The 25732-nt window shown below is 40.9% G+C and overlaps 1 protein-coding gene across 1 annotated transcript; it reads left to right on the top strand.

The window, feature by feature from the left end:
• Positions 1 to 3018: 3018 nt before the first annotated feature.
• LOC133400281 (calcium-binding protein 7) lies at positions 3019 to 24910 on the top strand. Its single transcript, XM_061672754.1, has 5 exons — positions 3019 to 3492; positions 17645 to 17788; positions 19444 to 19556; positions 20364 to 20514; positions 22830 to 24910. The coding sequence occupies exons 1-5, from the start codon at positions 3384 to 3386 to the stop codon at positions 22958 to 22960; spliced, it is 648 nt and encodes a 215-aa protein (XP_061528738.1). The 5' UTR covers positions 3019 to 3383; the 3' UTR covers positions 22961 to 24910.
• The last annotated feature ends 822 nt before the right edge of the window (positions 24911 to 25732 follow it).

Below are 25732 nucleotides of genomic sequence, written 5' to 3'. Positions count from 1 at the left end.
AAGACAATCAGCCTTTTTTTGTGCCAATTTTGCCCCTTCCTGACCACACATCAAACGCCGGAAAGTCTTATAAGATTATCCTATAAGATTGTCCTTAGGTCTGATGTGTGTTAGAAGTGAATTCATCCCGATGTTAGGGTCCGAAATAGGTCGGGCCTGAAAATATTAAATAATGAACGTATTCAATATTTACAACCAAAAGTCTTCATGTCTGTGGTTCTCACAAGTCATGATGCAGTGAATGGTGACGTGGAACAGATTATATCTAATCAAGAAGCGCCCCGACTCAACAAAAGGAAAGGATCATAAATAAAAACAACCATTTCTTAGCCGGTGTTTTTTTTTTTTGTATAAAAGTCTTTTCCAAAGCAAGTCGTTTTTTTGAGAACAATGCCGTTTTACAAGGCTCCTGCCTCTGGTAAATTTCTGGAAACATATCCAGATATTTAGAGCGTCAGCCTCACAGTTCTGAGGACCGGGGTTCAACCCCCGGCCCCGCCTGTGTGGAGTTTGCATGTTCTCCCCGTGCCTGCGTGGGTTTTCTCCGGGCACTCCGGTTTCCTCCCACATCCCAAAAACATGCATGAATTGGAGACTCTAAATTGCCCGTAGGTGTGAATGTGAGTGCGAATGGTTGTTTGTTTGTATGCGCCCCGCGATTGGCTGGCAACCAGTTCAGGGTGTACCCCACCTCCTGCCCGATGACAGCTGGGATAGGCTCCAGCACGCCCGCGACCCTCGTGAGGAGAAGCGGCTCAGAAAATGGATGGATGGATGGATGGATATCCAGCTATCCAGAAGTGTTTCTTTTGTGAGGTTTTATGAGATTTTGTCATCGGCGGTGGAACAGAATCTTTATGTGTGTGGTGTTCTGTGTTGATCTTATTGGAGCATATCATACACATTATGACGAAAACTGTTCAATGCCTGATTTATTTATTTTTTTAATCTTCATCTGTGAGCTCCGTCACAGATAAATAATCTTTTAAAATTTGAAAAATCCTTATGTGTATACCAGGCCTAAATTGCCTTCTGCCTTGGAGACAGCCAACTTACTGGTCAAAGATGTCTTCCGAGCTGTCTTGACTCAATACCATCTGACTTTTTCAAAGCTATTGCGAAGTCTGTGCTAGCTGATTTGCAGCAAATAATCAATTGCTCACTTCAGTCAGGCGAGTTTCCTAAAGCTCTTAAAGTAGCTGCCATTTAGCCTCTGCTAAAAAATAGAACGCCGGACGCTTCCATGTTAGCAAGCTATAGACCCATCTCAAATCTCCCTTTCATAGCCAAGATTGTTGAGAAAGTTATTTTTAATCAACTGAGCAATTTCTTGAACTTAAATGGAGTTTTTGACTAATTTCAATCAGGTTTCTGAACTCATCACAGTACAGAATCTGCTCTTATCAAAGTGCTAAATGATATAAGGTTGAATACTGACTCGGGAAAGGTGTCAATTCTGGTCTTGTTGGACCACAGTGCGGCTTTTGATACTACAGATCATAATATAATGCTGAACAGGTTGGAAACGTGGGTAGGACTAAATGGAACAGTCCTTAAATGGTTCAGGTCCTACCTGGGGGAAAGGAGTTATTTTGTAACCATTGGAAGTGTTCAATCTCATTAAATGGCAATGACCTATGGGGTCCCTCAAGGGTCAGTTCTTGGACCCCTCCTCTTCAGCCTGCATGTGCTACCCTTGGGTCAAATTCTTCAGAACTTTAATTTTGCCTATCATGGCTTAGCAGATGACACACAGTTATATCTTTTAAGATTCCTAACAACAACAAAAAAAGGAAAAAACCCACCATGTATGACCATGCCCTGTCTTGACATAAGATACTTCACTGAAACAATTCATACCGTATCAGACTCACTGGGCAAAAACTCTTTGCTATTCGATTAGCTAATAATAGCTCCACGCACCTAATTAGCTTATTAGCTAAGAGCTACGCATTACAAGCCCCAGCCGAGTCAGTGCCGACACATAGCATAGAGCAATTCAAGAGGAGGCAGTGAAGCGTCGGCGTGTGGTCAACTGTCATTTCAGACATTGTGTCAGGGTTGCAAAGCAAGCATTACCGGGTCATTAGCGTTAATACAGCAGGACATGCGTGTAGCGGTTCTGACCATAGCTATGAAGACTAACAGGCCAGCGCGCTGCAGCAGCCCGGCTAACCGGCGTGCCTACGTGGCGGCCATGTTGGGAAGGCAGATGTTCCCTTCAAAAGCAATGCATGGTCATAACTCATAAGTCGTTTCTCAAACAATTTTCACGAGGTTTACTTTTTTTGTCGATGTCAAAGCGTGTGCTATCACCACAGAACACACACACACACGCACAAATAAAATAAAACATATTCTTTTCAAATTCATTTGAGGACGTATTGATAGGGTGGGATAAGGCAGTTTTCGTCGTAATGTGTATGATATGCTCCAATAAGATCAATAGGGCTGTCCTCGCCACTGGCTTGGGCCCAGAGAAACCGGTTGCCTTTCTGGGTGATGTATGGATTTCGTTTTTAGTTTTAACTTGCATTCGTAGCCGGGGGCGGTGCTGACCGAACATTTCCCAGAAAACACCAGTCCCAAAACAACGTTTGTCCATTCGAAATATCCAAATGCATTCTTCAACGGGGTTGAGGTGGTGCTGATTGAACAACTGGGTGGTATATTTTTAATTTTTGGGGCTGCCTTGAACCAAACCTAGCGGTGGCCACAATTTTTGGCTCGAACTCCATGTGAATCAGTGATGGATTGAAAATGACAATTGACTCCTTTTTCATTGTTTCTCCCCAAAATGAGCATGATGTTTTATTTCACAGCCTAAATCTTTGCATCGGCTCTAATTGGATGTTGGAGGTGTACCTAATCGAGTGTCCCAGTGAGTGTACAAGTGACACGCTGCGTGACGTGATAGTGGAAAGACGCAACAACAACAAAATGCGTAAAAAGAGGTGGAGAGAGGGTGGGCGAGCGCGCGAGATGAGTTGCTTCACACACGCGCACGCACACGCTTGATTGCGCGTCGCGTACGTGGGCGCTGCATCGCCCCCGGGGGCGGTGGGAGTAGGAAGGAAGGAAGTGAGAGTGCGCGCCCGTCCAACAAGTGGCTCTCCCGCCACGCACGAGCACTCTGCCGCAGCGTGTGCACGCACCCGCACGCGCCTTGGACTTTTTTGGGTTTGTTTTTTTTCTCAATTATTTTCAATGAATGCTAGTGAGCGAGGCGAGGTTTTGCCTCCGTCCTCCTCCATGGACTCGTTGCCGTTGCCGATGCCGCTGCTGCTGCCCTCCCCCGGTGGCCGTCGAGGCAAGTCGGGATCCCGTCGCTAGATTTCCACCCCTCTTGCCCCCCTGGGCTCGCCGGGAAGAGGGTCGCAGCCATGCCGATGCACCCGATCACCTCCACGCTCATGTACCGGGGGGTGTGCACCATCCCGGACATCCTCTCCTACAGCGCCCCAGTCAACCTGCCAGAGGACGAGGTGGAAGGTGAGACATGAGACCCCCCAAACAACCGGCGTCGGTGTACGGCCATAACTTTAGGTACACCTAAAAAGCTGTGTTTATGTACAGTATGCTTTCCCCCCCCTAGTGCTGTTCCTAATATTCTGAGCCTTCAGTTCATACATTTGGTACATTGTTAAATAATGCAACTTCGAGCTACAATTTGTGTTGTATATAGGATTTTTTAAAACATTTTAGAAAACATTTAATGGGGTTAAAACTTTTTACAGTACACGGGCCAAGTCTGAATTTAGAGTTGCTTGACTTCGGTGTAGTACCATGTTGTGCCACAAAATGCCGGGCAGCACTGAGCTCTACTGGAAGAGATTCAGCATAATTAAGAGCAATAAGTCATCCCCCTCCCACAGATTGTATGTGTTGCTACTTCGTGTGTGTTAAAGTAGCAGTTGTTTGAAGGTTTAGAATTTATTTCACATCTATGCTCATTTCCGTTATCCCATCTGTGGCATTTTGCATTATATGTTAGTATTAAGCTTAGTGAACTTTTGTTAATAGATGTTTGGTTGAACATTTTGGTGTGTGTATGTGTTGCTGATCCGTGAATGTTAAAGTAGCAGTTATTTGAAGGTTCATAATTACCGTTGCATTGATGCTAATTTACGTTTGCGTGTCAATGGTGGTTCGCATTGTATGTTAGCATTAGGTTTGCAGAGTTTTACTGTAAACTTCAACTGGGACTTTTGAACGAACAGCTTGACGCACACGCCGAGTGCACTATATAGAGAACTGTGCGAGCCAGAGTGAGAACTAAGGAATAGTTTAAAAAGGGGGCTTCAATAAGTTTAAATGTGTTTAAAGTGTGTGGGAGGAATAAAACTCTAAAAAATATTTTTAATATGGTCTGTCTATATCGTGTCTTTTCAGCTATCGTGGTTGGGTCTGGAACGTATCCTCTCGTGACAAACGGGGGTTCACTGTCGAGCGCTCTGCAGTTGTACCTAATTTTATGGCCATGTGAGTGTCAAGGCGTTTTTGATTCTGAAGCTGGTTTCTGTTTTAGCATGCAGTTCTGATACGATCCAAACAATGCTGCCATCAAGGAGTGTTTCCCAACCTTTCCCTAATGGCACGCCCCACCCCCCCCCCCAAAAAAAATATCACAAAACGTGTTTACATATGTACCTTCTAGTGGAAGAGCATTTATTATTCTGACTGTCATTATACATCGCTGGCATACTGTCGATAGTTGAACAAAGATACGTTATTTGTAGTAAATAAACGTTTTAAGTAGCACAAGAGGACCAATTAAGTGAAATTGGAAAATTTCACACGGCACACTAATGTGGTTGGGAATCACTGAGAACTAATAATAATTAAAATATGTTTTATTTATAGGCGTCTTTTGGGGCACTCAATTATCCCATGCAAAGTATAAAAGAACCAACAGGCATGTCCTATTATAGAAACTCCTCCAGGAGAGTTTTTGACCATTTTGAAAATGTAGCCCCCCGAACCAGTTTGATTCAGCAGCATGAAATTTGGTAGACAGGACTATCATGAGTAGACCCACAAAAAAAGTATCAAGAAGCCATGCCCGAAAAAACACAGGAAGTCAGCCTTTTTGGTTTGAAGTAGCCCTTATAAGGTATTTCTTGTGGTCCTACAAAGACAAACTCCTCTAAGGGTTTTTGAAAATTCGGACACCGAAGCCAGTTTCACTTAGCAACGGGAAAATTGGTAGACATTTTCATCAAGAGTGGACCCACAAAAGTCTCAGATAGCCATGCCTGGAAAGAAACAGCAAGTCTAACATTATGATTTGAAGCCTTAGAACAACAATGCCTCAAAAGTGTGGGTTTTCAGTTTTGATTGACAGCCTAACTAACTAACTAACTAACTAACTAACATCGTCATGATCTGCACGTCATGTACGACAGGCTGTAATGTAAGGTATTAATCAGTATTATCGTCCTCATATTGTGCGCTTTATATCAGATTAAGATTAGTTTAGCATCACGGGGCAACAACACAAGGCGATTGCTATTATTGTACTTCTCTGTACTGGCACTGGGGGGTGTATTTGCACCTGTGTCTTGCGCCAATATGCTGTGATGTATCTATCAGTATTATCGACCTCATACTAGGTACTAGGTACCCCATACTAGGTATTATAGTAGCATTAGCATAGCAAGGCTAATTATCACAGTTACAGAACACAACACAGATGCTCTGAGCTGTGCTATTGTACTGCTTCTATTTCAATGTATCAATTAGCATTAGCTTAGGATCATTAAATAATCATTTTTGGTTGTTTTGTGGGTGCACCTATGGAAACTGTGTTTGCTATGTTGATCATTTCTGTGGTCCAGAGTTCAGGTACAGAAAACAGTTAGTATTACGATGCATTTGTGGTCTGTTCCTAAAAGCCAGACTCTATTTGGGCCTTTTGTGGCGATCATTATGGTGTTACTTATTGCAGCATTGAGATGTGTGGCACAAAAGCACATTTAACAGCAGAAACATTAGTTGTCCCCTGCGAGGCATCTCTGAACACTGCACGGGCTTCTTTTGTCAGCTGGTTAGCACAAGTGATGGCATAACAACCTCATTGACTTTTAAAGGGCAGACCTCCGCCAATGCCCAATTTCTGGGACGCAATCATTAGTCAGTCATATTAAACTTCATGTGACTTTATGCTGCCAGGCACAATCCGTCCGGCACAATTGTTGGCCACGATACACATTTTCCGACCACTTGCTATCAGGTCAAATTTATGGGGCACAATCATGGCTCATCTCATTTTTGCGCATCTGCTTGGTTGCTATGCAGAATTGGTCGGGAATATTTATTTGTGAAATTCCACATTCCAATTCACCTGTTGCTCGGCAGATTTTTTTGTGGCACAATTGGAGGCTACATGACACATTTCCACAGCCACTTGTTGCTGGGCAGAATTCGTGGGACACAATTGATCATTTTGGTATTTGTGTGGGCACTTTGTGCCAGGCAGAATTCATGGTGTAATAATTCGCATTTTAGTGAAAAATTCTCAGGCAGATGCAGTTGGACACGATCCTTTATCCTTATTGTATTTTATTTTTATTTTTTTTAGCACTTGTTGCTAGGAAGAGTTTGTGTGCCACAATAGTTGGTTGTGTTGCATTCTAGAGATCACTTGTTGCTTGACACAATTTTGGGGGCCACAATAATTAGCATTTTAGTGACCACTTGTTACTAGGCCGATGTCATTGGGCACAATCTTTTGTCATGTTATGTATTTTTGTTAGCACTTGTTGCAAGGCATAATTTATAGGGGACAGTCTTTGGTCATTTTGTGCTTTTTTTTTTAAAAAACAATTATGGGGCACAATCATCAGTTACATTTGTTAAGTCACCTGTTGCCAGGCAGAATGTGTGTGGCACAGTCATTAGTCATGTATACCTTTGTGTGCCCACTTGCTGCGTGGCAGAATTCCCTTACCACAGTCTTTGGTCATTTTGTGTTTTTTTCCCCAGCCAATCTTTAATCTGGCACAACCATTGGCCTTGTTACACATTTGCGAAGTTACATGTTGCTAGGCAGACTTCGCGTGGCACTATATTCAGTCACATTGTGTATTTTCGGGATCACTTGCCGGTAGGTAGATTTTGTGGGACACTATTGTTTGTAAGGCTACGCATTTGTGTGACCTCTTGTTGTCAGGCAGAGTTTGTAGAGCACAAACATTGGTCATGTTAACATTTGTGTAATCACCTGTTGCTGGGCAGAATTTGTGGGGCACAATGATCTGCATTTTTTTCACCACTTTCTGCTATGGAGAATTTATGGGGTACAATCATTGGTCTCGTTTTACATCCTAGTGACCACTTGTTACTAGCCAGAATTTGTGTGGCACAATAGTTGCTTACATTTATCATTTTCAGAGTCACTTGTTGCTCGGTAGAATTTGTTAACACAATTGTTGGCAACCTTACACATTTGTGCACTCGCTTGCTTCTCGGCAGGATTCGTGTGGCACAATCGTTCAGGAAAGGACAGGGCGGGCGAGCGGCAAAGTCAGACATTAAGGAAATTTTCACCTGGCGGTTGCTCAGACACAAGAATCACAAATGAGCATTAAAATAGCTTTAGGCTTGTAAGGCGACAGTCAGATAAAAACAAAAGTCAGACGAACACTTCCTCCTTTGTGGACAACCGTACGCAGCTGTCAGTCAACATCGTGACGGCCTGAGTGACATGCGGCTGGCCGTTCGCTGTCCCGCCATCGCCGCTCTCCTTCCTGCGGGGAGCACGTCAAGAAATAAAATTGTACATTTGTGAGCATGTGTGTGTTTGTGTGTGTGTGTGTGTGTGTGTGTGCGTGTCTGCGCGTGTGCATGCCGGTCAATTGGAAAACGGAGTAGATTTTCAATTACCAGCTTGTAGGCCCCCAGAGGCCGGTGACATGGCTGCCCGAGCTTGAATTGGAAGAAAAATTTTCTGATGCTCAATATGTGTGTGTGAGTGCTCAGTTGGTACATGGAATCAAAAGGAGCGTATTTTCAATTAGCAGTGCCGCCATTCTGTCGGGCCAATTATACATTATCCGCGCACTCACTGTAGTAGTCTCGCCACGCTGCACTATTTGCATATCTGACCAATACTGGCCACTCATGCCAGAGTAGCATCTGCCCCATTTGCACAGTGACTGAGGAATATCTGCAACATTTGCACAACCAACATTGTCCCAGATGATCGCACTACTCGTCACTTTAAACCGCATACACTCCTTGAAGTCTCGTCGCCCTTTGCACAATGGTCATTCCACCGGACTATTGCAATATTAGTCATTCGAACTGCTCTAAGTGCTAGAGGACTCTGCATCTTTTTGCACAATTGTCAAAAAACTAAATAAATAAATAACAAAAAATTGTACCAGCATTACCAGATAACTAGCAACCCTTTATTGCTCAGTGACTGTTTTGTGTTTTTTGTCAATGTCTTTATGTCTCCAAAGTGTTCTCTGTCAATTGACTGTCTGTTGCCGTACTAGAGCGCCTCCAACTACCGGAGACAAATACATTCCTTGTGTGTTTTTTGGACATACTTGGCAAATAAAGATGATTCTGATTCTGATTCTGACATGTCAGAGCTAGAATTGGTACACTATCTTTCTAAAGCTCAAAACGTGTGCGTGTGTATGCGTGTGTGTGCACGTGGAGGGGGTGGTAGTGCGCTCCATAATGTATCTTGATGACAGTGATAAAAAAAAAAATGAAAAAATGGATGTGGACTCCATATTCTCCATTTCACCTCCCACACTTGAGGGATGAAAGAACATAGATGGTCAAATTACTGGAGCCGGATATAGACAGAAACACGTCCACACACACACACACACACGCACGCACGCACGCACGCACACACACACACACACAGCAGGTGGAATAAGGTGGGTAGTGCATTTCCATGCTGCCTAACAGCAGCACTGGGATGTCAATAAGAGTCCCTGTGCTCAGCTGAAGGTCTTTGTGGGTGTGTGTGTGTATACGTGTAATTTTATGTCAGTAACGTACTCTACACACAGACACACACACAAAGGTGGGAACATCCAACACGTGCTGTATCAAAATGGTACTGTACATTAGGTTCATCGTTCATTGCCAAAGCATGCCTATTTGATTTGTTGAATACAGTAAAATACACACACACACATGCACACAGTAGTTTTGTTGAATGCTAACATATCTTTGATGTTGACAAAAACAAGTTCCTTGAAGACTAAATTGTGTTTGATGTGGACAAAACGACGTTAGGTTAATCGAAAACTGAAGCGTCTCTAATGTTTACAAAATAAGATGGGTTCATTGAAAACACAACATTGTCTTTGATATTTACCAACAAATTGTAAGTTAGCTTCGCTGAAGACTATATTGTCTTTGATGTTTACGAAAAGGTGTACTGTATATGTTCGTGGAAGACACGAAGTTGTCTTTGGATAGGAATAGTGACAATTCTAAATTGTCTTTGATGTTTAGAAAACCATGGATGTTGGGTTCATCGAAGACTAAATCGTCTTTGATATTGTTAAAACCTTCAATTTGTTGAAGACTCTAGCTGGTTTGCTGAAGACTAAAGTGTCTTTGATTTTTATAAAAGATGTAAGTTTGGTTTGTCTGGTTGAGCTTTACCAAACCTGCGGTTTGTCAAAGACTCTCAGTTGTAGGTTTAGTGGAGACTAAAATGTCCTTGATGTTTACAAAAAGATGTAAATTGGGTTTCTTGGAAACTCAAAATTGTCTCTGATGTTTACTGGTTTACTAGTTTCATGAAAGGCAAGCTACGTTCACACTGCAGGGAAAAATTCGGATTTTTTTTTTGTTCAATCCGATGTTTTTATGTATTACACAAACAAATGCGACTTGTACTGTGGACGGAAAACATCCGTGAGGTCCCACGCATGCGTACAATCGTGAGGTAACTGCGGCTCCTTGTGGAGTTCTCGTCTTGACGGATTTTTTGCAATTTCAAGGAGTTTGAGCAACAGAAGCCAACATTTTCTTATGTTCATCAGTTAGTTGTAAAGCGTATTCTTTTCACCACCGACAGTTTTCTGCTCCTTTGTCTGCCGTTTTTCTTTTGTCGGGTGTGTTTTGTCAAACAATTGTGACGTTTGTCATCTTTTGATGACAAACGGGTCGGATGAGCGCGTCGCGAGTGTCCCTATTGCACTTGCATGGGATACATTTCCGATTTATAGCCACATATGAAAGAGGCCTGGGTCGGATATGAAAAAAAATCTGAATTGTACTGTTTACATTGACATTACAAAAATCTGATACATGTCACATTGGGCAAAAAAAAAAAGGGAATTAACCTGCAGTGTGAATATATCCGAAAACGTCTATAATGTTTACAGAACACGTACGTTAGGTTCACTCAAAATTGTCTGATGTTTACCCAAACACATTTTATCTTCATCTTCTTCACCGTGCAAATGGACACCAGAGACACTGCACCAGTCATCTTTTCGCCCAAAATAGACACAACACGTTCTAATCTTTTTCAATATTTCGGAGACGTTTACCCTCGGGAGATTTTGGGATGCGGTCAGGTCTCTGACTGACAGCTGTGTGCCACCTCTGTCGCCACCTTCCAGCGGGCTGGCTCGGCCGTCTTTGATGTTTCTGCTCCACTCCTACTGCGGCGAAAACATTGACTCATCACCGTGGAGGGAAAACGGCAGTAGGAATGCAAATGAAGGCTATTTCAAGGCGGACCGTATGTAAACTGGAAACGGCGGTGTAAAGCAGGGCTCACCATTACGGTGTCCGCGGGCACCAGGTAGACCCCCAAGGACGACTTGAGCAGCCCACGAGCCTGTTGGAAAAATAGCTCACCAGTGTTGGGATAACGCGATTTCCTAGGAATGTTGTAGAAGTGATTATTTTAAAATCTCAATACTTGCAGAGATTAAGAGAAGCAAATTGTTGCATTATTAATATCTATCTGAGTTCTTCCTTGTTAAATCATTGTTGAAATATTGAGTGAAATGCTTCACATGATCAGTGTCTTCTAAACATCATTTATTGTTAATAACGACATATAATTGAAGGTCATTTGAGTACATTTGTTATTTCAGGAGTTCTGCTAGCCCTTCACATTGATTAGCACCGAAGATGTAGCTCTCAGTTTCAAAAAGGTTGGCGAAAGGTCCGGCTTTAAGGATGTGTGAAGGATGATGTAGTCTAAAGGGTGGTTAAAAGATCGTCTAAAGTGTAAATGATGGTGTAAAAGGTCATGGGAAGGATGGTGTTAAGTGTAAAGGAATGTGGAAAGGATGGTGTAAAATGTGTAAATGATGGTGTTTCGTGTAAAGGGTGGTTGGTGTGAAGAAGGCTGCAAAGTGTCAAGCACGGTGTAAATATGGTGTAAAGTGTAAAAAAGGGTGGTGTAAAGCATTGGTTCTCAACTGTTGTCACACCAGGACACGCATTTTCCTATTGTCGCTACGTCGCGACGCAGATTATATAAACACCAGTGGCTATAAAAACTATAGCGTGCGGTTCTGATGCGGTCCAAACAACCAGTGGCGTCGATCGAGTGATGAAGTAATCACGTTTCAGATGCATGCCTGTCAAAATCATGGTATTTTCCAGATAAAAGGCAACTCTGACATGGGGTGCATGTTCAATATTTGACATAATCCATCAAAGGTCGAAGTCGAAACGCACTATGGCAGGGGTATCAGACTCATTTTCACATCGTAGTTATGGTTTCCCTCAGAGGGACATTATGATTGTGAATCCATATTAATGTATCATATCCATCCATCCATCCATCCATCCATTTTCTGTACCGCCTATCCTCAGTAGGGTCGCAGGCGTGCTAGAGCCCATCACATCTTCGGGCGAGAGGCGGGGTACACCCTGAATTGGTCGCCAGCCAATCACAGGGCTAATGTATAATAATTGCCTCTTGTGTGTGTAGAGGATTGTAAGCTTGTTGGGCTGTGCGCTTAAATGCCAAATGAGTCATTACCTGCTATCAGTGGCGATGTGGCCTTAAAAGCACCCTGTGCAAAGCACCAAGGTGGCGCCCCAAAGCCCCTATATGCCCCCCCCGCCGATCATCAACGATTTTGCAGCGTTCACTGTATCTCCAAGTACTATTTACCAATACTTACACTTCGCACAGGCAATTTCTGCCAGTGCCTGCCATACACAAGTGTGTTATTAGGGTAAAGGTAGTTAAGTCGTGAAAGATGGCTTGCAGTAATTGCTAAGATAGCATAATGATAATAAATAGTGAAATAAATGTAAAATATTCTGTTACATGAAGCCCCTTTAACATTTCTGCCTGCCCCCCTCAAGTATATATTCGTAGAACCGGCCCTGGTGTACACTAGTAGTAGTCGTATCACACTTTGAGAATTACTAGTGTAAAGTGTAAAGGGTGTGTCCTACGCGCCTATAAACCCATCATGTCCAATTATGCTCCATTTTGTCCCATATCATCTCCCATTATGTCTCTTAGTGTCCCTACCAATCATCCATTGAAAGGCAGAAAAGAAAAATTCAAAAAGAATTCCAAATTGTCTTGGATATTTACAAAAGTGTGTAGGTTAGCGTTGGTGACAGTTTGTCTTTGATGTTACAAAAACACATGCGTTAGTTTGGTTGAAGACTGAATTGTCTTCGATGTTTTAGAAAATACGTACGTTCAGTTCTCTCAAGACTCAGAATTGACTTTGATATTTACATAAACATGTCAGGTTAGTTGAGATTACATTTGTCTTTGATGTTTACGAAAAACATACCGTCCTGAAATGACAAACGGGATGAGGTTGAAGGGGAGGTTGTCAGACAGGTGCTAACGATCGGCGGCTTTTTTGTCTGAGGTGTCGTCTCATGATGAAATCTGACAGTTGCGTGGAGAGAAAAAAAAAATCAATGAGAGAGAGAAGCTGAGAAATGAGCTGAGAAATCCACAAGCTTTTTGCCGACTTTCATTCATTCGAGGTGAAGGAAGATTTAAGAGGGGGAAGTTGGCAGCAGAATAGATTTTCTTTTTCCTGCTTTTCCTTACTCTGTTAGCTTTGTTGAAGACTAAAAGGCCTAGCTCACTGGCCTGGAGACTAGTTGGCAACTCGAGACTCCGCTGGTTTCGGAGACGTCTCCGCGATGTCTCCTGGAGAATAGCTGGCTCACCAGGGACTTGCAGTGAAATCGGTTTGATTTCCTCTGAGACTTTTGGAGAATTCTCCATCTACTAACTATAGCGAAAAAAACTTAATGTTGCTTAATCTCACAAAATCGTCTATACTATCTATACAGTACACCTGCACGAGTCACGTTCATCCAAACCAAACTCTCTCATCCATGTCTTTATGGACCTTGCTTTGTGCATTGATGCACAGTCAAGTGGGAACAGGAAGGGGCCATCCTCAAACTGTTCCCACAAAGTTGGGAGCAAAAGCTCTTGGAATGCTGAATCCTTCAGAGTTCCTTTCAGTGGACCTAAGGAGCCAATATTTTGGACAATTCCATGCTCCCAACTTTGTGGGAGCCGTTCTTCAATTTCTAACATGCCTATGCACCTGTGCACAAAGCGATGTACATAAAGATATGGATGAGAGAGTGGATCGACGTCATATTGAACCCCATGGATTAGGAATGGGATGTCACTTAAATTCATATGTGGTTTTGAATCTAAACTTTTCCTTATGCACAAAGGGAAAAATAGCATGCATCCATTTTCTGCACCGCTTCTCCTCACGCGGGTCGCGGGTATGCTGGAGCCTATCCCAGCTATCTTCGGGCGAGAGGCGGGGTACACCCTGAACTGGTTGCCAGCCAACTGCAGGGCAAATATAAACAAACAACCATTCGCACTCACATTCACACCTACGGACAATTTAGAGGCTTCAATCAACCTACCATGCGTGCTTTTGGGATGTGGGAGGAAACCGGAGTACCTGGAGAAAACCCACATAGGCACGGGGAGAACATGCAAACTCCACACAGGCGGGGCCGGGATTTGAACCCAGGTCCCCAGAACTGTGAGGCGGATGTGCTCACCAGTCGTCCACCGTGCCACTGGAAAAATAGCAACTTATTGTTATTTATATTATTAGATGAGTTTAGAGTTTAATTGGTGTTAGAGTTATTATTATATGATAGGGTCCTAGGAAAAATGTCTCCACTGTAAGGAGTCCCTTGCTGGACCCAAAGTTTGAGAATCCCTCTTCCAACAGTCAACATCAGTCAGCGTACGTTTAGACTGACTTCGACTCACCAAATTGTCACTGCGCCAGGCGGACAGCCTCGCACCCTCCTTGCGCCGGTCCACCCGGCTTGGCGCAAACCGGGCCGCCAAATTGCCAATCACACCCAGCGAGCCTTCCGCTTGCACAGAAATCAAGATACGGCAGTTTCTGCACGCTGACACAGAAATAGAAGTAGAGCCCTATTTATCAACAATTCAGTCCTAAATTGTTTCTTTTTTTCTTCTTTTCACGTTTTACGCACTATACTATAAACATATTGAATGTGTTTCGTAACAAAACACGGAAATCACTTGTAAACAAAATATGTGTTGTCTTGACTGAAGTTCACACTGAATTTTCTTAAAATCTTATCTTTAATCAAAGCCAATTTTAGTTTTGAATAAAGTTAACCTCCAGCATGTTTTTGTAAACATCAAAGACACAGCATCTTCGACAAACCTGACGTACGTTTTTGTACATAAAGGCGATGTAGTTAACACATTCCTCCCCAGTCTCATCTGAAAAACCCAACTGTTGTATGTATTTGTTTTTTTTTAAATCAAAGACACGTTAATGTTTCCAACACACTTTGTATCCAGCACAAGGTATGTGTTAACCCACACAAGCTCTGGGAAAACAAACACGGGAACAAAAAAAAGAGCTTTTTCCTGCTAAAATGAGTGTCTAGCCTGATGCATGGCCTGTTTGGCTTCAATCCGGCCCGTTTGCGTCCGCTAATTGCCAGGCGGCCGCTCTTTATGTAAGACCTTATCAGCGCGAGCGATACGACATGACTATTTTGACAAAACAGCAAGCGTAATCCATCTTTAGCTGGCTGCGGGCCCAACCGTTTGAATATTACCATAACACACTGCTAACAAACCTCTAGAGTATTTCCTCATAGTGGCAAAAAAGAAAACGCAGCCAGCGAGGCTTGCGGGACCGCAGGGGCGAAGGAAAAGCGGGGGAAAAGTCAAGGAAGAAAATCCCGCCTTCTGCCAAGTCTTCCTCCATCTCCAGTGATTGAAGTTGGACAAAAGGTGGGCGATTTCTCAGATGGATTCGCAAGTTTCTCCCCCACTGATTTGTCCAACCTAACGTACAGATTTACAGAGGTGGGACCAAGTCATTGCTTTGCAAGTCTCATGTATTTGCCCTCAAGTCCGGAGTCCTACAATTTCAGTTTCGAGTCCTTTTACCATCATAATATAAATATATGTTAATATATAATATTTATATTTAATTTATATGGATATATTTTCTGCGATTGGCCGGCGACCAGTTCAGGGTGTACCCCGCCTCCCGCCCGATGATAGCTGGGATAGGCTCCAGCACGCCCGCGACCCGCGTGAGGAGAAGCGGCTCAGGAAATGGATGGATGGATGGATGGATGGATGGATATATCGTATACTGCATTTATATATTTATTTTCAATGATGTATTTTAAAGTCCATATTCATTTCATCCATTCATCCATTTGTCCTCACTAGGGTCACGGGCGTGCTGGAGCCTATCCCAGCTATCTTCGGGCGGGAGGCGGGGTACACCCTGGACTGGTGGCCGGCCAATCGCAGGGGACATCGAAACAAACAACCATTCGCACTCACATTCACACCTACGGGCAATTTTGAGTCTTCAATTAACCTACCACACATGTTTTTGGGATGTGGGAGGAAACCGGAGTACCCGAACAAAACCCACGCAGGCACGGAGAAGACATGCAAACTCCACACAGGCGGGGCCGGGATTTGAACCCCGGTCCTCAGAACTGTGAAGCGGATGTGCTAGCCAGTCTTGTTTTTGTAAATATCAAAGGCAATTTAGAGTCTTCAAAAGAACCAAACTTGTGTTTTTGTAAATATCAAAAACAATTTCGACAATTTTAAGTCTTCAACAAACTTATCATACATGTTTTTTTTTTTGTAAATAGCAAAGACAATTCTTCAGCTAAGCTAACATACCTAACTTCTTTACATCAAAGACAAAAAAGTCCTGAATGAATCCAAGATGCACGTGTCGGTAAACATCAAAAAAAAAATTGTCTTTATTGAACCTAACATTATCGCTGTAAAAGAGAATTTACTTTTTCCTAAATTGTGATGTTTACCAAACATTTACGTTTACTTTGTTGACGACTACATTGTCTTTGCTGTTTACAAAAATGTACTTCAGCTTCACTGAAGACTAATTGTTTGTTTGCTAAAACATGTTAACTTTGTTCGAGAGAAATTTGTCTTTGATGTTTGTAAAACATTAGTTTTGCGGCAGACTAAATTGTTTTATGTTTACAAAAACACAGGTGAGCTTCACTTCAAAAACAACTAACTTTTTAGAAGACTAAATTGTCTTCGATATTGACTAAAACACGTACGTTACTAAATTGTTTGATGTTTACAAAACTCATATGTAGACTTTGTCGAAGACTAAACTGTCTTATGATTACAAAAACATGTACATTAACTTCACTGAAGACAAATGTTTAGTTTTCAAAAACTAATGTTAACTTTTTCAAGACTAAATTGTCACCCATGTGCATGAAACGTGTACGTTAGCGTCACTGAAGACTGCCAAGTTGTTCCTTTCTTCTGGACTCGCTCGCATCCCGTGTGATTTTCTCGTGTCCGTCCTCCATCACGGCCACCGTGTCCGTGTGTCCGTCTTTGCGGCGTCAAGCGCACACCCGGCGCACATCTTTGATAACGTCAACGGAGAGCGACGCGCAGGGGCCGGCTTCCTTGAGTCTGCCTTTTCGTCCTCGGCGGTCCGATCGCGTTCGTCGTCGGGGGACTCGGAAGGGCGGCGAGTGCTTTCTGTACATCAAAGCAGACGCGCTAAATATTGCCACGTCCCTCGTGAGGCGGCAAACGCCTCGTGAAAATAAAAGACATGCAAATGTGCTCTCGGGGCAAATTTAATTGGAATTAAAGCTGAAAGAGAGGTTTGATTACTCCTTCTGGATCAGTATTCTGATGCTCGTTGAACTCAGGTCTTGTGAGGTTTGCCGTGACGGGAACGGTTGCAGCAGGGGTAGGGTTTCAAATTAGGGTTCAAGCCTCGGTTAGGGTATCAAAGTAGTAGTGTTTCAAGCCATCCACTGGAGCATATCCCAGCCACTACAACATCAGTGACTTGGGTTTCAAGCCACGGTCAGGATTTTAAACTAGGATTAGGGTGTCAAATTAAAAAAAAAAAAAGGCTCAAGTTCGGGTTAGCTAGTTTCAAACAAGAGTTCGGGTTCTAAATTAGGGTTTCAAGCCAGGGATAGAGTTTGAGAGTAGGGTTGGGTTTTCCAAAATAGTTTCACATCAAAGTTGGGTTTTAAAGTATGGTTTCAAGTTTGCTTTAGGCTTTGAGGTTAGGGTTCAAACCTGGCAAATGATATTTTAAATAATCATCCTTTCTCATCTTTTGTGCACGCTTGGGCGTAGAGATCCGCGAGGCGTTCAAAGTGTTCGACCGTGACGGGAACGGCTTCATCTCCAAACAGGAGCTGGGCATGGCCATGCGATCCCTGGGGTACATGCCCAACGAGGTCGAGCTCGAGGTCATCATACAGAGGCTCGACATGGACGGTGATGCACACACGCACACACACACACACACACACACACACTCCTATCTTGTTTTGTAAAAAAAAAAAAAAAAAAAAAAGGGTTTTACCACGAGTAGTAATGTCACTGCAATACAGTCCGAATTTTCTGTACAAATGAAAGTTTTCTTTCTTGTGGGAAACAGTTAATCCTTTTTTCATAAGTTGTATTTTTTTTCTTGGAGAAAGTTTTCATTTTTCATGAAAAAAAATCTTTTAAAAATCTGAAAATGAATCTGAAAAAAAAAACTTTTCTTTAAAAAATATTTGGGAGAAACATTTACTTTTCCTGTAAAAATGCTTTATTTTGCATTTTCTTAAAGTTCCTGTGAATTTTTTTTTTTTTTGTCACCACAGTACAGTCAGCATTTTCTCTGAAAATTATTTGTTTTATTTTTTTGGGTGGAAAAGTTGTATACTTTTCTTCAATAAAGTTGACTTTTTTCATAACAAAAATCTTTAAGGATATCTTAAAAATTTATTTTGTAAAACAATTTGAGAAGAAAGATTATTTAAAAAATCATACACTCACTTTACTTTTCACGTAAATGTTTTTTTGTATTTTCAGAGGTTTCTGGGAAATGTTTTTTATCAAAATCCGTAATGTTGCAGTACAGTTAGTATTTTCTGTAAAAAATGAAAACTGCTTTCATTTTTTCGTGGAAAGGGTTATGTTGTTTTCATTAAAAAGGTTAGTTTTTATGAAATAGTTTTTCTCATTCAAATCATTCTTTACAAACATGAAAAAAAATTATCTTGGGCAAAAAAAAAAAAACTTTTTCATGATTTCAAAACTGTGAAAAAGTGTTAGTTTTCATGTAAAAAAAATGCAGTTACAAAAAAATCTGTTAATTTATTTTCATGAAAATTATCTTTTTTTAAAGCCTAATATTCCTGAACAGTCTCAATAAATAAAAACATTTTTGAGAGGGATAAGCCTTAAAGGCTTATTTTGGCTATTTAGACCTCCTTGGAGTGATTCTCTAACATGGACTTAGTATCAAAGTGTCAGTTTAATTTAAAAAAAGACCTTGTTTTTGTCATACAAGGCCCTAATGACAGCTACTTCTGTTTGACCCAGTTTTGTATCCGCCTTGTCCATATTTGGCTAAGACCGCCCCCTTTCCGCTGATTGGTTGTCTCTGTGTAGCAGACCCACTTGTGAGAGCACACGTGTTTGTTATGTTGACAGCGGAGCGGAGAGGTAGGCGGAGATCTTCCCTAGTGACGTCGATAAGTTCGAGAAATTTGAATGATTTCTGGCCTCTCGACATAAAACCTCCTGGAACTCAGAAATGCATGGACGACTTGAATTCATATTTTACATTTTTACTGAGGCACCAAAGAGACAATATTACTTTCCAAATACTAGAAAGAGTTGATTTGGAAAAAAAATCCCCTTTAATATTTCCACAAAGCAGCTCATTTTTGCACAACTATTATCTATTTTTGTTTTGAAAAAAAAAAGCCTTTTTTAAAATATTTGATGTTGTTGTTTTTCTGTTTCAAAGTTGTCTTTTTGATAAAAAATTGTCGAATGTTTTCGGAAATGAAATATTTTAAATTTTTTTACCAGTATATTTTTTTTCATTAGTTTTTTTGGTTGTTGTGGTAATTCTGTTGGTGTTTTTTGGTCAGGCGACGGGCAGGTGGACTTCGAGGAATTCGTCACTCTGCTCGGTCCAAAGCTGACAGCGGCCGCCATGCCGGACAAATTCAACGGAACCGACTTTGACTCGGTTTTCTGGAAGGTAAACGAATCCACTTCACTGCACACACTGCACTTGTGTCAGGACTTTTGTTTGCAAAGAAAATTACATTTTTTTCATGAAAATGTTACTTTACCACTTTCTAGGTGGAATTTAAGTATTTTTTCATGAAATAATAAGATCGGTGTCACTGTATTCTAATATAAGATTGAGTTTTTACATTTTTTAAAAAAGAAAATAACTTAAAATGTTTTTCATAAAACAATACAACTGTGTTCTGGTAAGAATACATGTTTCCCCACACAACTGAATATTACGTTTTTTTTTTCAAAAAAAAAAAAAAAAAAAAAGGGACTTATTCTAATTGAATTATGGCTTTTTTTCACAAAGAAGTGTGACTTTATTCCCTAAAGATTGTAAAAAAAAGTTTACAAAAATACATTTTTGGCAAGATTTTACATGAAAAAAATATAATTACTTATTGTATTTAAATAACAATAAATAATATGAATACATATAAAATGACAATAAAAATGACCTTTTTAAAATGAAAAAATACAACTTTATTTTTGACTTTCAAACGAAAACAAATATGCCTTTATTATGTTAAGCTTATGAATTCTTTCATGCAAGAAATGTGAGTTTATTCTGCTATTGTGACTTAACTTTTTTCATGAAAAATAATACTTTATTTCACAAAATAATACTTTCTTTGGGCAAGACTGGACCCCCCACCCCTCACACACACCCACACACAAAAGTTATTTATTCCGGTTAAATGAGCATGTTTTTTTCATTCAAATAGGTATATATGCTGGTGTGCTGGATTATGACTATATTTTTTGCCAGTGTGACATGCAGAAGCTGACGGTGGAGGAGCTGAAACGTCTGCTGTACGACACCTTCTGCGACCACCTCTCCATGAAGGACATCGAGAACATCATCATGACCGAGGAAAACCACATCGAGAACCCCGACGACTGCCAGGTGGATATCGACAGTAAGGAACGCCTCGCCCTGCCCGCTCGGGACCCGTCGCTTTGCAAAAAAAACACAACTCGGAACTGAAGATTTCTTTCACACGAAAATGGAATTCATTTGTGCGAAGATCTCCACAATGTTTTCACAAAAAGTACACCTTTCCATTTCACTGAAAAAAGACATACTCTCATGAAAACATACGACTTTTTTCGAGAAAAATTAAGACTTTTAGGAATTGTTTCACAAACGACCTTTTTTTCTCCCACAAAATGTGACTGTACTACAAGATTAACCTTTTTTCCCCCAAAATAAATAAAATATTCACATATTTTTTTAGTCACATTTTTCTTTACAAAATAATAAAACAAAGGAAAAAGAAATCATGATATAAGACAGCATATTATGTGAAAGGAAACTTTTTACGAAAAAATAACTTTCATGAAAAAGATTACTTTTTATGAAAGAAGATTAATTAAAAAAAAATTTTAAACAACAAAATGCTACTTTTTAAATAAACTTTATACAACTTTTTTAATGGAAACAAATATTTATTTTTTAATGAAAAAACCCCAAGAAAAATGAGTTTTAAAACAATACCACATTTTCACCAAAAATAACTTTTAACAGAATAAAAATGTATGAAAGACAAATTATGAGAAAATACAACCTTTTCACCAAAAATAAAATTATAGAGAAAATGTTTAGTGTGGTAACAAAAATCTTTTGTGATGAATAAAATAACTTTTTTCTCCAAAAATTACGCTTTCTTCTCAAAAAGTGCATATTTTTTGATGAAAATGTTTTTTTTGAAAAGATCAATGCTGAAAGAAACTTTTTAAACAAAAATATGCATCTAATGAAGAAGTAAGATTGTTTTCAGGAAAGAATAAAATAAAAACTTTTAATGAAAGAATTATACTTTCTCATAAAAAAACAAATCTCTTCAAGACAAAAGAATACAGCTTTTTAAATGAAAAATAATTCACCGAATTTCACAAAAAAATATACATTTTTATTATGAAGAAATACTTTGAAAACTGTTTGAAACTTTTTCATTTTCTTCTAATGAACAAGTTAAAAAAATTCAGGAAGCAAGTCATTTTTCATTTCACACACACACACACACACACACACGCACACAAAGATTGAACTTGTTTTTCACCAAAAAAATAATTTTTTTTAAGATGAAAGAATACAACTTTAAACAGTAAAATAAAACATTTTCCACATAAAAAGCACATTTTACAATCAAAATATAATGTATAAAATAAAGATATAATAATAATGACAACAATAATAATAATAATAATAATAATAATAATAGACAAATAAAATGTTTTGTAAAAATCTTAAATTGTACGTTTTCTTTTTTCCTTTCTTTTATTTATCTTCCAGAGAAAAATACATTTATTTCACAAAAAATAAACTTTCATGAAAAAATATAGTATTTTCCCACACAAGATGCAAATGTATATGATGAAAAAAATACTAAAATAATAATAAAAAACAATTATAATAAAAATTAAAAATGATGTTAAAAACATAAATCTTTTACTTTTACTCTTACTTTTTCCATTGAAAAAGTATTATTTCTTCAGTAAGAAATTCATTTATTTCACAAAATAAAACTTTTTAACCCCCCAGAAAACAGCTTTTTTTTTAACACTCAAACAATATGTTGAAATTAAAAATGAAGAATTTTTGAACAAGTAAGATTTTATTATCATTGAAAAATACATTTATTTAGCCAAAACACAACTTTCACAAAATAAATCATCTTTTTTTCCACAAGAAAATACACATTTTTACGATGAAAAAATACATTGAAATTAAACAATGAAAAGTCTTTTGGATATATTTTTCAAAAACGAAATTATGCTTGCCCTGCGGTTGGCTGGCGCCTCTCACCCGAAGATAGCTGGGAGAGGCTCCAGCACGCCTGCGACCCAAGTGAGGATAAGCGGAACGGAAGATGAATGAAGACAAAAGAATAAAAAGTTGTAAACCAACAAAACAGTATTTTTTCACAAAAAATACAAACTTTTACGATGAAAATAATACTTTTTAACAACTTTTAAAGACGAGGGGATAAAAACATTTAAACCAAAAAAATGTATGATGAAAAAATACTTTTAACTTAATTTTTGTAGTGAAAAAGATTTTTGGGGAAAAAAATTTATTTCTAGAAAAAAAAAAAAAAAAGATTTTTCATGAATGTTGGTAATAAGACTTTTTTTCCACCCAAAACCAATTTGCCCTTTTAAAGATGAACTTTATTGGCTTGCTCATCCAAACGCTTTAATTCTTCCACTTCATGGTGTTTGCGGTGTTCAGGTTCCAGCCCGACGCAGCAGGTCAAGCAGACGTGCGTTCGCAAGAGCCTGATCTGCGCCTTCGCCATCGCCTTCATCATCAGTGTCATGCTGATCGCCGCCAATCAGGTGCTGCGTAGTGGCATGAAGTAACGGACAACAAAAGTAACAACAGCACAGACATTTTTCCAAGGAGCTGGTGTACAAAGACCCATGAACCACATATCACTCCAACTCGTTGTCGTCGTGCGAGTCGTGACTTGTGCGTGTGTGTGAGTGTGTGTGTGTGTGTGTGTGCACGCACGTGTGTGTTTGTGCAGAATACAGTGAACCCCCGTTTATCGTGGGGATACATTCCCTACACACCCGCGATAGATGAAAATCTGCGGTGTAGAGAAACCACGTAAAACCTTAGTTTATTGCTAACGTATAATGCGAAGTGCCATAGACAGACTGACAGAATTAGTATCGATGTCATGTAATTAAAAACCTTCGAATAACTGCTATTTTCCCCAAACGGAGCAGCAATAGATACTCTTCTCTGTGGGAGCAACCAATATTAATATTATCCACTTCTTCTCGCTGTTAATTACGCTGCGTCTCTTCTCAGTGGCATGTGTGTGGCACAACGTGGTACTACACTCAAGGTGCGCAACTCTAAATTTGGACTTGCCTGTACACGGTCAAACCGCATAAAAAATATGAAAAATCCGCAATGTAGTTGGGGTTCACTGTACTGCGGAGCCCACGAGGATGCAGGGGACGCTTTTGGTGGACAAACAAGAGCAACAAACTAGGACAACCTCATCTATGCATGACATGCATGGACTTCAGCGAGCGTCTTTTTGTATATCCGCGTTTCCATCATGATCACACCGACTGTGTATTAATACTAAACTGTGAGCCAGTGTGTGCGTGTGTTTGTGTGTGTGTGTGTTTGAAGAGGAATGGCTCCTTTATTTTGGGAAAGTCACAAATTGGGGAAGGTCACCGAAATGTCCGAAGCGTGTGTGTGGTATGTGTGTGTGTGTGTGTGTGTGTGTGCATACGTGCATGTGTGTGTGCGTCTGCGTTTGACAGAATGCGTTGTCATGAAGCAATAAACAAAGATGGCGTCCACTCATCTCAAAAAGGACTTATTTTTCAATAAAAATAATCAAAATTAACATTTTGGCAATGCAATAGGGTTGAGAAGCCCCAAAATGTGGCAATAAATGATTCAAATTGGCTAACACGAGCTAACATGGGCTAACACGCGAACATGCGCTACTTTATGCTAACACATGCTCACATGTACTATCGTGCACTAACATATGCTTCCGAGATGACATGCTAATACCAGAGGTGGGGGACTCCAGTCATGTGACTTGGACTTGAGTCACTGATTTTATGACGTGCGACTTGCTTGGTTACAACGTATGAAAAACTTGACTTAGTCTTGGCTTTCCTGAGACTCCACTTGACTTGGACTTGAACTACATGATTTGACAAGTCATACTGTCAATATAGTGTGGCCTTTGTTTTTGAACGAACAGTTTTTTTTTGTATTATTTGTGTCGTGCGTGCCACTAATCTGGCAACCTGGCTGGTAGGTAGAGGCTATGCCCCCCCATTGGCCCGGCCACAAACAAGGGCTGAGGCAGCCTCATTGAGCAAGGAGCACAGAGGAAACTCCGAGATTACATTTGGATTCACGGATTATCTTTTGGATAGAAATGGGGGGAAAACAAGAGCAACATGGAAGGTTTGCAGCTCAAGGATAAATGACACAACTTGGACAAGGTCTACCTTCATCTGCCTGACGCAGGTAAGCTAGCTAGGTTAGCTTCACAGTACCTCTCTAATAGCCAGGGGCTTCACTAGGTTTTATGACTGGGGGGGGGCTTAGCCACCAGGAGATGCACAGGATGTGAGTGTGGCGCGCTAGCACTAAGAGAGGATTTTGCACGCCCTTGTCTTAGTTCTGGCAGCGTGCAAGTCCTCAAGGGTGGGTAGGGGGGTACCGTCAATCCTTTCAGCAGTTTTGATTGTCCGTTCCAGTCGGAGTTTGTCCTTTTTTGTAGCAGCACCAAACCAGACTGTGATGGAAGAACACAGGACTGATTCGATGACCGCTGTGTAGAACTGCCTCAGCAGCTCCGGTGGCAGGCCGTGCTTTCTCAGAAGCCGCAGGAAGTACATCCTCTGCTGGGCCTTTTTGAGGAAGGACTTGATGTTGGTCGCCCACTTCAGGTCCTGAGAGATTGTAATTCCCAGGAACTTGAAGGTCTCGACGGTTGACACAAGGCAGCTGGACAACGTGAGGGGCAGCTGTGGCGAAGGATGCCTCCTGAAGTCCACGATCATCTCTACAGTCTTGAGCGTGTTCAGCTCCAGGTTGTGTCGGCCGCACCACAGCTCCAGCCGCTCCGCTTCCTGTCGATATGCAGACTCGTCACCGTCCTTGATGAGGCCGATGACAGTGGTTTCATCTGCAAACTTCAGGAGTTTGACAGTCGGGTTCGCTGAGGTGCAGTCGTTCGTGTTGAGAGAGAAGAGCAGCAGAGAGAGGACACAACCTTGGGGCGCCCCAGTGCTGATGCTGCGTGTGGATGAGGTGGCCTCCTCCAGCCTGACCTGCTGTGTCCTGCCGTCAGAAAGCTGTAAATCCACTGGCAGATGGCAGGTGAGACGCTGAGCTGGAGAAGCTTGGATGAAAGGAGTTCAGGGATGATGGTGTTGAACGCTGTGCTGAAGTCCACGAACAGGATCCTCACGTAGGTCCCTGCACTGTCGAGGTGTTCTAGGATGAAGTGCAGTCCCATGTTGACTGCATCATCCGCAGACCTGTTCGCTTGGTAGGCAAACTGCAGGGGGTCCAGCAGGGGACCTGTGACACTCTTGAGGTGGTCCAGCACGAGACGTTCAAAGGACTTCATGACCACA

The sequence above is a fragment of the Phycodurus eques genome, chromosome 3, assembly GCF_024500275.1.
Source record: "Phycodurus eques isolate BA_2022a chromosome 3, UOR_Pequ_1.1, whole genome shotgun sequence".
Classification (NCBI taxonomy): Eukaryota; Metazoa; Chordata; class Actinopteri; order Syngnathiformes; family Syngnathidae; genus Phycodurus; species Phycodurus eques.
Note: the sequence above shows the minus strand (reverse complement) of the source record. Positions and strands in the feature narration are given on the sequence as shown.

What these genes read in the sequence shown, in the direction of transcription:
- LOC133400281 (XM_061672754.1), top strand. Translation starts at nt 3,384, where the DNA reads ATGCCGATGCACCCGATCACCTCCACGCTCATGTACCGGGGGGTGTGC. An exon ending in GCCAGAGGACGAGGTGGAAG is followed by an intron (nt 3,493 to 17,644) that starts GTGAGACATGAG and finishes GCTTGGGCGTAG; the next exon opens with AGATCCGCGAGGCGTTCAAA. An exon ending in TTGACTCGGTTTTCTGGAAG is followed by an intron (nt 19,557 to 20,363) that starts GTAAACGAATCC and finishes ATTTTTTGCCAG; the next exon opens with TGTGACATGCAGAAGCTGAC.